The sequence below is a fragment of the Entelurus aequoreus genome, linkage group LG05 (assembly GCF_033978785.1).
Source record: "Entelurus aequoreus isolate RoL-2023_Sb linkage group LG05, RoL_Eaeq_v1.1, whole genome shotgun sequence".
Lineage (NCBI taxonomy): Eukaryota > Metazoa > Chordata > Actinopteri > Syngnathiformes > Syngnathidae > Entelurus > Entelurus aequoreus.
The window spans coordinates 52151801-52170236 of NC_084735.1; the positions used below are offsets into that span (position 1 = coordinate 52151801).

Genomic DNA, 18436 nt, shown 5'->3' on the forward strand with positions numbered 1-18436 from the left:
GGCTGAGCCAATCAGTGGCCCAGACTCTGAACAACTTGCTCTGATTGGTTTGATTGACTACTTTGGTATTGATATTATTTACTTCATTTAACCATGTGTGCTTAAAAATGTTTGATTTAGGTCAACAATACATAGAATATGCTTCAATTTAATCTGCGATAGAGTAAAGCCACAAACTCTGAAACATGATGTGGCAATAGACAACATACTAATTCAAGATTCAGCCCCTGAATCGTAATCAAATCATGAAATGCCCAAATATTTCCACCTCTATTTGTAATTAATAAGTTGTCAAATATGACAGTTCAACTATCCATCCATCCATTTTCTACAGCTTGTCCCTCTTTTTTTTTTACTATATCTCAATTTATATAAAACAAGCTACAGTAGTACCTCACTTTTCCTTGTGATTTCATTTGATAAAATGTTTGTTCGTTTTTTTTGTATGTCATCTTGGGTATCGTACGGCCAAACATTACGCACGCCAAAGTAATCCGTTTGCCCGTGGAATACAGCGCCCAAACAAAGAATCCCAGTCTTTGTACTTTTACAACTACAAAATAACCCTAATTGAAGCCAAAAAAAAAATATATCCTATATATATATATATATATATATACTGTTGTGGACTTATCGAGTCACGACAGTGTGACGTGTCGTGCTGAAAAGTTCTGCGTTGCATATATGTGATTGCATCAGGTGATGAATAAAGCGATGTAACAAATAATAATGGACATAAAAACGCAAGAAGTCGAGAAAGAACTCGTAGCAAAGTACGAAGGTCATTAAAAGTACATGTTCATTCATTCAATTCATTTCTCATTTATATGTATTTCCTTTGTTTCCTGCAAATACTGTAAAACTATAATTATTCTCCATAAAATGTGTTTTGTCATATTTTTGCATGTCTGGAATAGATTAGTTGTATTTCCGTTTTTTATTACAATTTTAATTGCTTCAGTTCAGTTTTAGACGTACTTTTTGGAGCAGGTTACTGACTAAAAGCCAGGCACCACTGAACAATGTAACATTAGTTTGACGTGAATTGGTCATATTTTAAGAAAAGAAATGTGTAGCCACCATCGTTTCACTTTCAAAGGCTGTGGCTTCTAACGGGTTAAAAGGACGTCTCCATCTGTAACTGCAATTTTTGCCTGAAATTCACAATCATTATGAAAGACAAGAACACACATGTTTTTGCATTTTTAATGCATTCTAATTTGCAAATAAACGCAAATAAAAGTCCGCTTACAACAGAGTCAATGAGAGGTCCTCTAAAATAACCATCCAAAAAGCGCCAACAATACTCCATTTACTCAAGCATCAGTGATATTGTTATTAAGCCAGGGGTGTCCAAACTTTTTCCACTGAGGGCCGCACACGGAAAAATTTAAGCATGCGGGGGCCATTTTGATTTTTTTCATTTTCAAACCTTAACAAAATATATGGATTTTTTTTTTTTTTAACCTTTAGGGCTACCGGGGACCATAAAGGGTCTCAGTCATTAAAATGTTAAAAATAAGTCAAATTATTATTATTTTTTATTTAACGCTTACAGTACATCTCTATATCAACTTCAGGTTGATATAAAGTAAAAAAAAAAAGACATTTTATGCCCTTTCTGTCAAAGACAACTTTGTTTTTATAGTAAAACTGAAATATGCAGTATTTAGTATTAGAGCCTTAAAAGATCAATAATGCAGGACACCATTGATTTTAATTCTTTAATATTTTTGAGTAATCACAGTGAAAAGTTAAATAAAATCCTACTAAATATATTTGGGATCCAAAAGGTCCCCCACTCATAAAGTGATACATTTTTATTTTTATTTTTTTACTTTTAACACTTAAATTACGAGATCAACTTCAGATATATCTGTCGATTTTACGTTTGAACTATTATTTTGTTTGTTTTATGCTCTTTTGTCAAATAAAACTTTGATGTTTTTATATGGCAACCACACAATATATGCAATATTTTTTCCACATAAAACATTTTAAATTGATATTTTTTAAGTAATAATTTATTATAACATAGATTTTTAGTCTTTTTTTTTTTTTTAGCAATGGCAAAAAAAATAAAAATAAACAAAGACAAAAGAAAAAAAAACAGCCTGCATGGCAGCTTTGTGTCAACATTGCAACTTTTTCTTGTTAGATTTCACCTCATTCCACTTTTTTAAAATGTTTTTAAAATGTTTGCAATATTATCAATTTTGCAATTTTAGCAGAATGTGTGGCGGGCCGGTAAACAATTAGCTGCGGGCCGCAAATGGCCCCCGGGCCGCACTTTGGACACCCCTGTATTAAGCGCTAATGCAGACAAACTATTTTTAGTGGCGCTGTGATCACAGAGAGCTAATTAGCTTATGCTGCTGTGTTGGCATCATCAACTGGTGAGCTGCTTCCTTGCCTTGGATCTTGGGGAAAGTTTATTCTAGATTAGAAATGAGGGACATAATCCGACAGGTTGGTCAACTTTGACAGCCAATTTAGACCCGGAGATGGCGAGATAGACACAAAAAGACGCTTAGTTCCAGCTCCCTTTTTTTTCTTTGCAAGGATTATGAGTCATTCTTCCTCTAAACAAGAAGAACATCCTATTTGTCGACATCCTAATGACAGCAGACATTGTACAGTAAGTGATGTTTTATTTTGTTTGTTGTCTCTCATGAAGTCTGCAGTGAGTAATAATCAGTGATGATGTTGAAGGAAAAAGCAAACGTTTGTAAAATTATGCTTAAAATGATCAAACTACCTAAATATTAATTATTATAAATGTGTATGTTACTACATTACCTATATCCACTTACGGCGTGTAACTAAAACTCTAATGGAGGTGCTTGGATGCTTTTTTAAGCACTTTATAGGCAGAATAGAGGCTGCATTGTAAGCGGACTTTTGCTCGCATTTATTTACTATTTAGAATGCATAAAAAAAGAAAAACAAGTGTTCCTGTTTCACATAAGGATGGGCAACATTCCAAAAAAAAAGTGCAGTTCCCCTTTAGTTTTCTAATGTCCACAAACATGTAAAACAATGAACGGGTCGGTTCGTCTCACAGAATTTAATTATTTATTGATGTGTGCGTGTTGTTAATACGCACATTTAGCACAAGTTCCTTTTTGGGCATGGGGAAAAGAACATAAGAATATAAAAATACAAGCATATTTAAGTATGTCCTGTTGCTCTTCCCTGGTAAAAATGGCTCAATACAACTAGATTTCAGTGTACTTATATATGCTATGTTACTCATTAGTGACTTCTAATTTGCGTATTTCCTTTAAATGTCATAAACATTAATATATCGCAGTGACGGTTGTTTTTAATTGACTTAAAAGTGGATTAATAGTACAAAGGTTTTACCTTTACCCATTTTACGTCAGAGTACTGTTTTATTAGAGCACAGGGTTTCTGGATATACATACAAAGATAAGTATATACAATTCATGACTTGAACCACAGCAGATTTGCATTACAACTCGCTGTTGGTATTTGGGAATCAGGTTGGACTTCAAAATAAAAGACGCAACAGTCGTACAGAACTCTTCAGACGCCATAGTGGGAACATGTCAGCGCTTGGAAAATTAATAATAATAAAGATAGATAAGGGGGGGGGTTTGTTTTGCTCATGGTTCATCCGGCAGAGAAAAGGAGGATGGAAGACAATCTTTGTGAGTCGTGGACCATGACTGCAAAATGTCTCCTTTGCACTAAATTATTGCAATTCCCCAAAATGATTTTCAGAACATAAAATAAAGGTTCAACAAGTGCACTAATAGACTATTTCATGCAGTGTTCAGCTTTCTGTCGTGTGTACAAAGGCATTGTGTCAAATCGTTTATCTCATCCTTTTTCACGGAGAGCTCTCTTTTTTTTTTTCATTTTCTTTTTTTTAACATGGATCAAAAGAATGTTGAATGACATCCAAAATGCTAGGTGGGTAACACCAGCGTTCTGGTACATTAGCCACTTTTCCACCACACAAAATGTTCTAATTCCTTGGAAGAAAAAAACAAAATGCGTTTCCACCAAAAAAATCACCCAGTGACCACCCACATTTCAGGTAGTAACAACTATATTTTCCAGAAGTTTCCAAAACTTTGGTAGGTAGGGTTGCCAACTTACTAGCCGATAAATACGGGACACCAGATTGTCTTCACCTCTATTTTTTTGTTGTCTTTTTTAGTTTGTGACTCAAACCTGAGTGTCAGTAATAGTAATGATAATAATAATAATGGATTTGATTTTTATAGCGCTTTTCAAGACACTCAAAGCATTTTTACAGTGACTGAAGACCCATCATTCATTCGGTCCACATTCACACATTGTTGGTGGTAAGCTACATTTGTAGCCACAGCTGCCCTGGAGTACATTGACTGCCAATTTGCGCTTACGGCCTCTCTGACCACCACCAAACATTCACTTGTCTACATGGCACAAAGAGCAATGTGGGTGAAGTGCCTTGCCCAAGGACACAACGACCGCGACTAGGATGGCGGAAGCTGGAATCGAACAAGGAACCCTCAAGTTGCTGGATGGCCACTCTACCATCTGAGCCACGCTGCCCCTAGATGTTGGATGCATGCATTGGAGTAACACGAATATTTTGTGTTATTTTGTATTTGTTATTATGTTTATTTTTTTAAATATATTTTTTGTTGAATTATTGCAATGTGCTTAAGTGGAATCCTGATTCTCCCATGCTCTAGCGCAGTGGTTCTTAACCTTGTTGGAGGTACCGAACCCCACCAGTTTCATATGCGCATTCATCGAACCCTTCTTTTGTGAAAAATAAAATGTTGTTTTTTTTTTCAAATTCAAGACAAAGTTATATGTTTTTGGTAACACTTTAGTATGGGGAGCATATTCTAAGTAACACAGACTTAATTTAGAGTTTTTTGGACACTAGGGGAACATATTCTGAGTAACAAAGACTTAATTTAGAGTTATTTGGTTAGGGTTAGGGCTAGGGTTAGAGGGTTAGGGCCAGGGTTAGAGGGTTAGGGTTATAATAAGGCATTAATAAGTACTTAATAATGACTAGTTAAGAGCCAATATGTTACTAATTTGCATGTTAATAAGCAACTAATTAATGGTGACTATGTTCCCCATACTAAAGTGTTACCATGTTTTATCACTAGTGCACAAAATGAACCGTGCATGAACATCACCTTGTTCAAACAACAAAATCAACACAGTGCATAAACTCACAACAAATTACACACCTGCAAATCAGTCTGACTTCTGCTGTTGCCGTATCCGTAATACGCCGATAGGGAGAAATTTTTATATACACGATGAGTCGGGTGTGTCTTGACCTCCGCCGAACCCCTGAGCCCGACTCACCGAACCCCTAGGGTTCGATCGGACCCAGGTTAAGAACCACTGCTCTAGCGTCATGTAGCTGTCTCCCGCCCCTCCGAATCCTCCGGCGGACCTTTACGTGCATCCCCATGAGCGATTTTAAAATAAAAAAATCAATATTCCAAACATGAATAATGTAGATTCTGAAATAAATTAAATGTACTAAATTGTAGTGAAGTCTGTTTGCTGCTAGTCTGATGTCGTAGTTTACTAGCTACAGCTTGTGAGAAGAGCTTATTTCCAAATAAATACAACATTCTAAACATTGCTAATGTAAATTCTAAAAGTAGATTACTTGTCTAATCATTTAATAACCGTAGTAAATTGTAGTAAAGTCCGATCGCTGTTAGTCTGACATGGTAGTTTGTTGCAGCTACAGCCCCGTTAGCTAGCTCGTATGACAAGCGATCTTGAAAAAACTCATTCAAAACATAGCCAATGTAGATTCTGAAAGTAGATTAGTCATCTAATAAGTCATGAAATGTAGTAAATTGTAGCGTGGTACATTTGCTCCTCATCCTACATCGTACTTTACGAGCTACAGACGTGTTAGCTAGCTCGTACAAATAGATATGTTAATTCAAATTATGGCTATATTTATGTTGAGTAGCAAATGATTGAATACTTGATAGTACATGAGTGTTGTTACTATGACAACCAATAATGCTTATAATTACTTACGTTTATGTGCTTTCCGATAGCTACCTCTTCGTAACATTCCCTTTTGATGGCTATACACCCTTTGGCACTTGGATTTTCCTTTTACTTTAGAAGACACCACTTGTTTGACATGAATGCGCAAAACTCATGGTGAAGGATTGGTATTCAGTCTTTGGTGTTTTTAGTGTCAACAACATGCTATTAGCATCAATGCTATGAGGCTAAATATAATGTATTTATTTCTGTACTAGATGAGTCATCTTCGGAACTGAAATGAAATAAACTATGGGTGTCAACCTTAACGCGTTAACGCATGTGATTAATACAAATAAATTATCGCGTTATCAAATATGAATGATGATTAATCACTTCCGGGTTGAGGCTTAGGCCATGTCTACACTAAGTCGTTTAACCCCTTAAACGAATAATTATTTAGCCTAATCCCCGTTTCAGCCACACTAAACCAGAGTTTAAGGTCCCCCTCCTCGGACAAATTTTTACACGGCTAAAAGCGCCGTGTATTTCTTGAATCTCCGGCACTTAGCTTTGAATGGACTCATTGATCGTTTACAAACTGAGTTCGTAGAGGAAGTGACACCAGAAAGACCGCGCCCACACAGGAAGTGACGTCAGAAAGAACACGCCACAGCCAGCTTCATAATAAAGCGGTTTTGTAACTCGGAGGTAACCACTGGAAATATGGAAGCGAGTCATCCAGACATGCCCGTGTTTCTCATTCTTCTACATGTACAGACGCTTGTGGAAATCACACATGAATACCTTAAGAGAAAGCGATTGCAGCTATTTGGAATACAACACTTCTCCGATGGCAAGAGAACTTTCGAATGTCAGCTGTAATTCTACTTAGCGAAAAACTTTGTCCATTTGTCGAAGGAGAGACAACGAGGATGCGAGCTACCGTGGATGTGATAATAAAGGTAGGGTGTGCTTTGTATTAACTGGCTGTCGAGAGAAGACTACGGAAAACGGCGAATACTTTTGGACTGGCAAAGCAGACTGTATCAGTTATTGTCTGCCATGTATGTCGCGGACTCAAGGTCTATGTCCAGAGTATATGAAGTCACCATAAACGAATGGACAATGAAGGTGAAGGCAAAATGGTGAGGAGTGTCCTAACCAGATATCTAGATCCCTAGTTTGATTGATGTAAAATGTTCTTTATCACATTGTTTACGTGTCTAATAAAGATTTGATTAATTTATGATGGCTCAGGTGTGATTCACTACAATAGGGCCCCACAGCACACTGGATTCCAGTTAATTGAAATACCACAACACTGGATATTGTTCAGATAAGTTCAATTTAAGAACTTGCACACAAAGCAACACTGGAGGTGACTATGACGTGCGCATTTTCCGCGCATGCGTACTAGGTCGTGTTGCGCCGGCGGACGGAGGGGGGAAGGGGGTCTTAAACGGTGGCATTGTTGTGTGTGGACAAGGATAAGGTTAGGTGGAATTTACCCTGGATAACCTTATCCGGCTTAGTGCCTTAACCCAGAAAACGCACACATTTGTGAAGTAGTCTGTGATCACGATGAGAGGCGGCCCAAACAGAACTTTGGATAAAACTAAGGTAAGTTGTCGGTATTGCAGCTACAAACGTTCTTCTCATCGACTCACATCAAGTTTAAAATAACATCTTAAGGCGAAACATGTACTCAAAGATGGTGTTGTCAATTCCTCTTGAAAACTTATTTTGTAAACAGCAACTAGTGACAAATCTTGTGACTTTTCCCGGGGATATTGGAGACTTTTTTTGTGTCTTGGAGACTCTGAGGTGAAAGCAAACTGAGTTTGCGAGTTCACTGCAGGGATGGCCGCTGCGCCGATAGCTACATTCTAGCATGAATGCTAGCTACATCGACAAGAAGCAGAAGAGAATGCGACGCTAGCAAAGTTTGCTGATTCAATGTTGTCAACAACAGTAGCACAGCTAAGTTAAACATGCCTTTGCGAAATGGGCAGTCACCACATGCAGGACATCTAACATCTGTGAAGACCAAGTCCCGCAAGAAGATGTCTTTCGTATCACCACAGCCGATCTGTCGTACAACACTTTGGAGAGGCACAATTACAGCAAGGATAAACAAACTGTACTACAAAAAGCATCAAGTTGCAACTACAGACTGAATTTGAATTTATTTTGCTTCCTGGAGAACGTTGGACATCTGTAATTAATCACAACAAGCTGGGGTCGCATTGAACCAAAAATAGAGATCAGGATTGTCATCTGAAAAGGTACAAAACTTGTTTTAAAAACTGCTTAAACTAAAGAAGAGTAAATGGTGCAGTATGTTAAGTTGTTCATGAGTGCGTTTGCTACATTATTGATTGTTTGCAAGATTATTGCAAACTGCAAAGACTCCTCAAAATATGCACTTAATTTTTTCTATACTTAATTTGAGCGAATCAGTGACTTGCAGTTCAGTATAACATTAAAAAAAACATTCCTCTATGACATTCTGACTACCAAACAGCATTTGTTACCCAAATATTTGGGTATTTTCTTTAGCAAATGTTATTTACGCAAGCAAATAATAACCCGTGATTAATAATGATTAATCACAGGTTTAGAGTGTTAATAATCTGATTTTAAAAAAGAAACACTTGACAGCCCTAAATTAAACATAATAATAATAATGGATTAGATTTATACAGCGCTTTTCTATAGACACTCAAGGCGATCATAGGGAACTGAGAACCCATGATTCATTCACTCCACATTCACATTTTAGTGGTGGTAAGCTACATTTGTAGCCACAGCTGACCTGGGGTGGACTGACGGAAGCGTGGCTGCCAATTTGCCACCAAACATTCATACACATTAATACACCACTGGGAGCAAGGGTGAAGCGTCCCAGTGCCTGATCTCTTCCTTGTGTGATAAGACATCTTTCTGAATGTTCTGCACACCGTCGAAAGGCTAGCTTTGTGTTTCATTTGCTTCCTTTAGTTAAAAAAAATGTTACTTAATGTGTTTATATACGTTTAGTTGGGGTATGACGTTTCTTAATGGGGGTAAGACGTTCCCAATAAGCGTACATGTTATTCATGTTGGCATTTAAGCTAGGTAACCAGCCATTCGCAACACTATCTTGCTTCTCCCATGAGTTTATTAAACTAAGGTGAACAATAACGGTTTTACAATAGCTTTAATATAAAAAGGTACCGTATTTTCCGCACCATAAGCCGCACCTAAAAACCACAATTTTTCTCAAAAGCAGACAGTGCGGCTAATAACCCGGTGCGCCTTATATATGGATTAATATTCATATTTATTTTCATAAAGTTTAGGTCTCGCAACTACGGTAAACAGCCGCCATCTTTTTTCCCCGTAAAAGAGGAAGTGCTTCTTCTTCTACGGTAAGCAACCGCCCCCATAGAAGAGGAAGCGCTTCTTCTTCTACTGTAAGCAACCGCCAAGGTGAGCACCCGCCCCCGTAGAAGAAGAAGCTCGCGGATATTTAATTTCATTTGTTTTTCTGTAAAGACAACAAAATGTCTCCTACTAAGAGACACGCGTACAAGGTTCCACTGACTTTTGATATTCCTGTGAACCGCACTGTGGATACAACGGGAGCACGTACGGTGAATATTCGCACCACAGGGAATGAGAAGTCGTCCTACTGTGGTTGTAGCTTGCCATGCTAACGGCCAGAAACTTCCACCTATGGTGATATTCAAAAGGAAGACCTTGCCAAAAGAGAACTTTCCAGCCGGCGTCATCATAAAAGCTAACTCGAAGGGATGGATGGCTGAAGAAAAGATGAGCGAGTGGTTGATAGACGTTTACGCGAAGACACCGGGTGACTTTTTTCACGCAGCGCCGTTCCTGTTGATCTACGACTGCATGCGCGTCCACATCACAGATGGTGTCAAAAAACAAGTGAAGCACACCGAAGAAGAAGAATTCGAGGGATTTGTAGATGAGTAATAACTTCAGAAAGTGAGCTTTAAATGTTTATTTTGTGTGTTGTGTGACACTAACGTATGAGCAACGTTGAGTTATTGATGTTGCTATTGCTCTGCACTATTTTGAGTGTTACTATTTTTGTGATTGCACATTTGCACATTACATTTTGGGAGTGAACAGAGTTGTTAGAACGCTGGTTTGTAATATATTATTAAAGTTTGACTGACCTATCTGACTGTTTTGTTGACATTCCCTTTAGCGTAGCGTAGGTGCGGCTAATGGCACGGGGCGGCTAATAGGTAAACAAAGTTTTGAAATATTCCGTTCATTAAACGTGCGGCTAATAACACGGGGCGCCTTATGGTGCGGAAAATACGGTAATGTGATGGAAAAAAATCATGTATCCTTGTGTTTGCCATTACAGACTGCAGTATTACTGTGAAATGCACATTCTGTGAAAAGCAGATGCCCATTCAACATTGCACCATTGTCTAAACTTTCCTCTGGTGTTGCGCCATATGCTCTCCCCCCACCAAACTGTGCCTACTCCCCCTCTCCCACCTTGTATTCAATGTAAAAGAGCAAAGCGCTCCTTCCTCAGCGTGCATTCCTTCCATACTTGCTACGAATGTGACCTGTGCCTTTTGAACTGCTTGAGCTTTTCAAATAAACCTAAGAGAGACAATTTGTTTGACTACTTGATTAGAAAATTTCCAATTCATTAATACAAAAAAAACAAAAAAACGGAGCTTGACGACAGTTAATCTTTAATACCATTAATCGTTACATCCCCTTTCATCCCCATTAACTGTGTCATGAGTTTAATTTAATGAAATATTGTGGCCACTTGGTGTGACCAAAGAAAAAAAATATATCACTCCACTTCAATTTAAAGACACCATAGGCCATTCCAGACGGTTAATAATAAATAGGTTTGTGCTTTTCCTATTTACCATTGTTCTCTTTTTGACTAATTTCACTTGATCAACCTTTACTAACATTCAACACAACACAATAATACAACTATGTATGAATACTGCATGCATATATCATATTGGATCAATATCTGTATTGGCCAATACTCTAGTCTAGGGCATCCCTAATCGGCTGTACTTTCTTAATGGGACAGGACTAATTTGCGTCCTGTCCCTATAATATGGGGGTGAGAATGCTTGCTGGTGGAAACGCAAACCACAAAAATGACAAAGATTACACACAAAAAAGTAATCCATGTTTGGTGGAATAGGGGCTAAAAATCTATAATTTCCATGTGGTTGGATTCCAAGTTTTAAAGATTGAGTTTGTTTTTTGGGTTTTTTTTACGTTTTTAAGGTGCAAGACTGGGTAAGCTCATGTGCGTGGGAAATCATATCAAACAATTCAGGTTCACATTTGCAACTACTTTGTGTTTTGTTTGCTTTCATCTCTCACTATTAGAGAGAAGAACATAAAAAAGTATATTGCTTCAAAAGTGTTTTTGTTTTTTTTAAGTCATTATTGTGAACTTCCTTAGACAGACAGACATGGCATCAGTCATTTTAACATACGGAAAGATGGATCCAAGAGAATAGAGACCACAGCCTCCATCGTTGCCTCCACTTACCAGCAGGTGGCGCAATGCAAGCACTGATGCGCTGCCACAGGTGAAGGGGAGGCGAGACGAGTTAGTCACAGTTCGAATAGTCTCGTCCGTGGACTGTGGCCTCGGTGTGCCTCGACTCTTGGACTGAGGCTCTGCAAACATGCTCCTCATTCATACAACCACGTACAGCAATTGTCAGTAAAACTCAACCCAAGATCTTCATTTGCTCCTCCCAGATGTGCTGGAGCCCCCCGCCCCGCCCTCCAACTTGTCAGCGATTTCTGACGTGTCTAACTTGTCGGAGCCGTCCCCTTTCTCTGACCTCTCCTTTTCAGACCTCTCTTCGCCGACCATCTCCGATCTCTCCGACCTGGCGTCCGCGTCCCCCTCTGACTTTTCTTTCCTCTCCGAGCAGTCGCCGTCCATGGCGGAGGTGACGGGCTTATCCCACACGACCATGGCCTCGTGCTCAGCTATGCAGGTAGTGATGCTGGAAGTCCAAGCCTTCAGATCCTCCTACACAGGGCAGCAAGACCCGGTAATGACGCAGTACACATGTATGGTTTTACTGGACAGTATATCAATTTTAAAGTATGCTTTATTGCAGGGGTGTCCAAACTTTTTCCACTGAGGGCCGCACACGGAAAAATTAAAGCCTGCGGGGGCCATTTTGATAGTTTTCATTTTCAAATCATAACAAAATATATGGAGTTTGGGGTTATTTTACCTTTAGGGCTCCCGGGGACCATAAAGGGTCTAAGTCATTAAAATGTTAAAAACAAGTCAAATTATTTTTTTATTTTTTTTATTTAACGCTTACAGTAAATCTCTACAGTATATCAAATTGGTTGGGGGGGAGGGGTGTAGTTAAAAAAAAAAAAAAAATTATTTTTTTTTTGGCATAAAGAAATACAATCATGCGTGCTTATGGACTGTATCCCTGCAGACTGTGTTGATTTATATTGATATGTAATGTATATATTGTGTTTTTTATGTTCATTTAATTAAAAAAACAAAACTTTTTTTCTAATTTATTTTTTTTTTTTTAAATTTCTTGTGCCGCCGCGGCCCGGTACCAATCGGTCCACGGCCCGGTGGTTGGGGACCACTGCTCTAGGACACCCGTATTAAGGAGTATTTTCTTATAGGGACAGGACAAATTTATGTGTTTCATAAACAAATAACGGGTCTTTTGGGGTCCCAATGCTTGCTGGTTCTCAAACTAATACTAATGAATAACTTTTATTTGATTTTATCATCAGGATTTTTAAAAAATAAGATCCTAACTGTTTAGCGATAAAACATTCCCCCAGATAGAATGTGGGGCTGCGAGGGGCCTGGGCCAGCCCATTAGTGTCATTGAGATTACGGAAGCCATCAAATCACTACAGAGCAATAAATCACCCGGCCCGGATGGCTTTAGTGCAGAATATTACAAAACTTTCTCCAGTGTTCTTGCTCCGGCTCTAAGAGACATGTATAATGAAGCTTTTCTGCAGCATCGCCTCCCAGAAACCTTATCGAGGGCCACCATTTCTCTCATCCTAAAAAAAGAAAAAGACCCCCTGCTTTGCAGCAGCTATAGACCAATTTCGCTCTTAAATGTAGATCTAAAAATTCTATCCAAGGTTCTCGCTCTCCGGCTCCAAAGGGTGATGCCTTCTATCATCTCGTTGGATCAAACAGGTTTTATGCTAGGCCGGCAATCCTCACACAACACTCGGCGCCTCCTAAACATTATCCATTCGCCAAACCCCTCGACCCCGGAGGTGGTAGTATCCCTCGATGCGGAGAAAGCCTTTGACAGGGTTGAATGGGAGTATCTATTTGAAGTGATGGGTCGGTTTGGTTTTAATGAGGATTTCATTCTCTGGGTTAAACTTTTGTACTCGTCCCCGGTAGCTTCGGTACGTACAAATAATACACTATCCGCCCCAATTTTTCTTAAAAGAGGCACTAGACAAGGTTGCCCATTGTCTCCATTACTGTTTGCTATTGCGATAGAACCCCTTGCTCTTTGGCTGCGCGCGGAGGCAGGCTTTAAAGGTATCACCCGGTCAGACACGCTGCACAAAGTCTCGCTTTATGCGGATGACCTGCTCTTGTACATCTCGGACCCTGCTAGCTCGCTCCCGGTAATATTCGACATTCTGGAGCGGTTTGGCACACACTCGGGCTACAAACTTAACTACCAAAAAAGTGAGCTGTTTCCGATTAATTCCTTAGCTAAACAGTTACCACGATCTTTAGCAGCATTCAAATGGGCACATGACGGGATTCATTACTTGGGAATCCTTATTACTCCGGCTATGTCTGATATGCTCCGGGCAAATTTTTTACCTCTAATTGAAAAGATGGAGAAGAACTTTGCCCGCTGGTCTGTTTTACCACTTTCTCTCGCCGGCCGGATCAATCTGATCAAGATGATCACTCTGCCTAAATTCCTCTACCTTTTTCAACATATCCCCATATTTATTACTAAATCATTTTTCGATAAATTAGACAAATCAATATCCAAATTTTTATGGGGGGCCGGATCGGCCCAAATCCGCAAGTCGGTCCTACAATCCCACAAATCTGAGGGAGGGCTTGCACTCCCCAATTTTAGACAATACTATTGGGCGGCTAACGTACAGAAACTCCTATACTGGATGGATGGAGGCTCTCAGACCCTCCCGGCCTGGGTATCCCTCGAAACGGCGATCCCACACTCCTCATTGCACTCTTGCTTATGCTCATCACTCCCTTTCCCATTTAAAATTGAAGGCGCAAACACCATTGTATCGATCTCCATTAAAATATGGAACCAGCTACGTAAACACTTGGGTTTTCAGGGCCCATCTATATTGACCCCGCTACTTAAAAAACAATTATTTAAACCTTCCCATACTGACCCCGCATTCATGACTTGGCACGATCATGGCATCACCACTGTGAAAGACCTCTATGCAGACGGAGTGTTCTCATCCTTCACTGAACTCTCTTCCAAATACGATTTGCCGAACTCCCACCTTTTTCGTTTTTTTCAGGCGAGGGACTTCGTAAAGAAACAGTTCCCACACTTTCCGAATCGTCCTCCGGAAACTCTTATAGATACATTGTTATCTTTGAGCCCTAATCATAAAAAATGTATCTCTGTGTTATATACCTCTTTAAGTTCAGTTGCTCCAAACTCTCTATCAGTGATAAGAGCCTCGTGGGAGAGCGATCTTAATACCAACATATCCGACCAACACTGGGACTCTGCCCTGAAACTGGTTCACTCCTCCTCAATATGTGCCCGCCATAGTCTCATCCAATGCAAAGTAATCCATAAAATTCATTACACTAACTCAAAACTATCCAAAATCTACCCCACTGTTAGCAATACCTGCAATAGATGCAAACAATCTCCGGCCGACCATGTCCATATGTTCTGGTCCTGCTCTAAATTATGTTCCTTTTGGGAGGATATTTTTGACACGATCGGGAAAGCATACGGTCAAAACTTTCCCCCCAACCCATTATCAGCCATTTTTGGCGTATGCCCCGATAACATATGCCCGGTATCATTAAAACGTGCTGTTGCTTTTATGACCTTGCTGGCCAGGCGATTGATTTTGTTTAATTGGAAGCTGGCTCGTCCCCCATCACACGGCCGATGGATTAGAGAGGTTCTCTACAATCTAAAACTAGAAAAACTTAGGTTTTCGCTAAAAGGCTCGGCTCAAGCGTTTGAAAGCTCATGGAGTCCTTTCTTGCTGTTTGTCAACTCTCTTGATTTATCCCCAGACGCAGATGAGGAATAATCTCCCTTTTATTTATTATTATTATTTTAATTTAATTGTATTTTATTTTATTTTAATTTTACTTTCTCCCTTTCTCTCCTTTCAGCCTGTTTGTCTGTCTCTGGCCTCGTATGTGTGTGTGTATGTGAGGATGTCTGTCTTTGTCGTCTTACTTGTTATATGATTGTGCCATATGTCCCTTGTTGGTGTGACCTGAGTGGGGTGGGAGGGTGGGTGGGGATTTGGGTTTTAAGGGAAAGGGTGTGAAGAATTTTCTGACTTTAAAATTGTACTGTTTCGACTTGCCCTTTTTTCTGTATTTGAAAATGCCAATAAAAAAAGTTGGATAAAAAAAAAAAATAAGATCCTGTCTCATTCTGTTACAATAAACAATCCATACAAGTTATAGACTGTTTAAAGTTTCGTAAATAGTTAACTCAACCATATCAGCATGGGAAATGTTGGTGGAAAATAATTAATAATGAACAAAATACTAAAAACAAATATTAAATATAATAACACATTATAATATCTATATTTTTTTTATGTTGTAATGCTTGCACAACTCCACTTTGACACTAATTCATAAAATGTTCTTACCTCGTCTTTTGCATGAAATACAAAGTTATTTCCGTCGTTGACTCTGTTCAAGAGAAAATAAGTAGTGCTTAGTTTCTCATGCAATAACAATCTTAGAACTAATTCATTTGTCACTCATTTACTACACACTGTAATAATAGGCTGGTGAAGGCACAATAATACAGATCTTACTGAAGAATGAAGACATTCTTCTTCTTCTTGTACCCCAAAGACGGATCGAATGAGCATTCGGAAAGGTCAACAGAAGGCTCTCCGTTGTATGTTGTGTTGTGGTTTCTGGCGTCCTTATAGAAGGTCAGTTTGCCCTCTTTCAGCACACAATAGACATTCAACCAGGATTTGCTAGAAAGGAAATAATGAAACAGGTTAGAAGTACAGCTGAAACGATTCCTCGAGGAACTTGAGTAATTCGATTACAAAATACAAACCCCGTTTCCATATGAGTTGGGAAATTGTGTTAGATGTAAATATAAACGGAATACAATGATTTGCAAATCATTTTCAACCCATATTCAGTTGAATATGCTACAAAGACAACATATTTGATGTTCAAACTGATCAACTTTATTTTTTTTGCAAATAATCATTAACTTTAGAATTTGATACCAGCAACACGTGACAAAGAAGTTGGGAAAGGTGGCAATAAATACTGATAAAGTTGAGGAATGCTCATCAAACAACTTAGGGATTTCACCATCTACGGTCCGTAATATCATCAAAGGGTTCAGAGAATCTGGAGAAATCACTGCACGTAAGCAGCTAAGCCCGTAACCTTCGATCCCTCAAGCTGTACTGCATCAACAAGCGACATCAGTGTGTAAAGGATATCACCACATGGGCTCAGGAACACTTCAGAAACCCACTGTCAGTAACTACAGTCGGTTGCTACATCTGTAAGTGCAAGTTAAAACTCTCCTATGCAAGGCGAAAACCGTTTATCAACAACACCCAGAAAGGCCGTCGGCTTCGCTGGGCCTGCGCTCATCTAAGATGGACTAATACAAAGTGGAAAAGTGTTCTGTGGTCTGACGAGTCCACATTTCAAATTGTTTTTGGAAACTGTGAACGTCGTGTCCTCCGGACCAAAGAGGAAAAGAACCATCCGGATTGTTATACAAACCCCGTTTCCATATGAGTTGGGAACTTGTGTTAGATGTAAATATGAACGGAATACAATGATTTGCAAATCCTTTTCAACCCATATTCAATTGAATGCACTACACAGGGAATTAAGAAGCGTCAAAAGTTTTCTAAGGTGTGGGAACACTTCACATTGAAATGGAAGGAAAACACAGTCGTATGCAAAGATTGCTAAGTGGCGCTCGCATACCACAATAGCACAAGTTCGATGCTGCAGCACCTGTCAAGAAAGTATCCAATTGAGGGACGTCCAGAAGTGAGGTAAGTCATCTATTATCAAATGTAAACGCAAAAGTTGTGTTAGTAAAATAAATGTTATTCATTATGATAACCAGGATGTGTTCTTTCACTCCCGTGAAGTCATCAAATGCCGCCAAAAGGTGTTGAAAACTAAACTAACAATGCTATCCGAGCTGTCGTGTTCAATTAGCCTTTCATTAGTAAGCAGTGTTGGGACTAACGCGTTACAAAGTAACGCGTTACTGTAACGCCGTTAGTTTCGGCGGTAACTAGTAATCTAACGCGTTATTTTTTATATTCAGTAGCTCAGTTACCGTTACTACATGATGCGTTACTGCGTTATTTTACGTTATTTTTTATGTAGTATCGGCTAGAAACAGAAGATCTGAGTGTGTTTTATTGCAGCGCTGCAGTGGAAAAGAAGAGGCGTGCTTTCTGTGGGGGGGCTCCCATACCGTAGTTGAGGGGCGCAGGGAAGACGTTCCTCCAGGGCCTATGTACTTCGGGGCTAACAACTTTCCCTTTACCCGGCAGTGGGTCTTTACAGCTGAGGGTCGGCGGTTTGTTGCAACTTTGTGACTTTATTGGACGCAGGTGTCACGCCAAATTTCTTCCCTCTACAAAAACCTTCCCTCCCCCATTTACTTCCGGGGCTGCGTCCAATAAAATCACAAAGTTGCCGGGGGTCCTTAACCTGCACGCGACTGTCCTGTTTCGCGCCTGTACAAAAAAACAACAATAATCGATTTCTTCAGATTCCAGCAGCTGTCAAAGACGAAGTATCCTTCCAGCGATGGGCAGTCAAAGCCGAAGTGCTATCGATCACTGTCAATGACGTAAAAGGAAACATTACCACGGAAGTAGATGGGGGAGGGAAGGTTTTTGTAGAGGGAAGAAATTTGGCGTGACACAGCCATCCACCAAGCTAGAGCACCTGCACGCACTCACTGTCCCCGGTACCTCACTTCTCTCGCCCACTCACTCACTGACGTCACTCACCTCACATGCTGTCATATCTTAAAGGGCCACACACACACACAGATACGCTACTCTCATAACAACTAACAAGACATCATGGCGAAGCCAGAAGTCGAGTTTTTTTTAACATGGAGACATTCTCAATACTTTTCTTTTGTTGAGCACA

At 39.5% G+C, this 18436-nt stretch overlaps 1 protein-coding gene across 1 annotated transcript in view; it reads right to left on the reverse strand.

Moving 5' to 3' along the window:
- Nucleotides 1-10333: 10333 nt before the first annotated feature.
- Nucleotides 10334-18436, reverse strand: part of sptbn4a (spectrin, beta, non-erythrocytic 4a) — a 107024-nt gene continuing 98921 nt past the window's right edge. The window contains exons 17-19 of the mRNA XM_062048345.1: nt 16084-16254; nt 15913-15955; nt 10334-12061 (exon numbers count right to left, since the gene is read on the reverse strand). Coding sequence (XP_061904329.1) covers nt 11765-12061; nt 15913-15955; nt 16084-16254 — 511 coding nt within the window. The 3' untranslated portion in view covers nt 10334-11764. The remainder of the gene's footprint in view (nt 12062-15912; nt 15956-16083; nt 16255-18436) is intronic.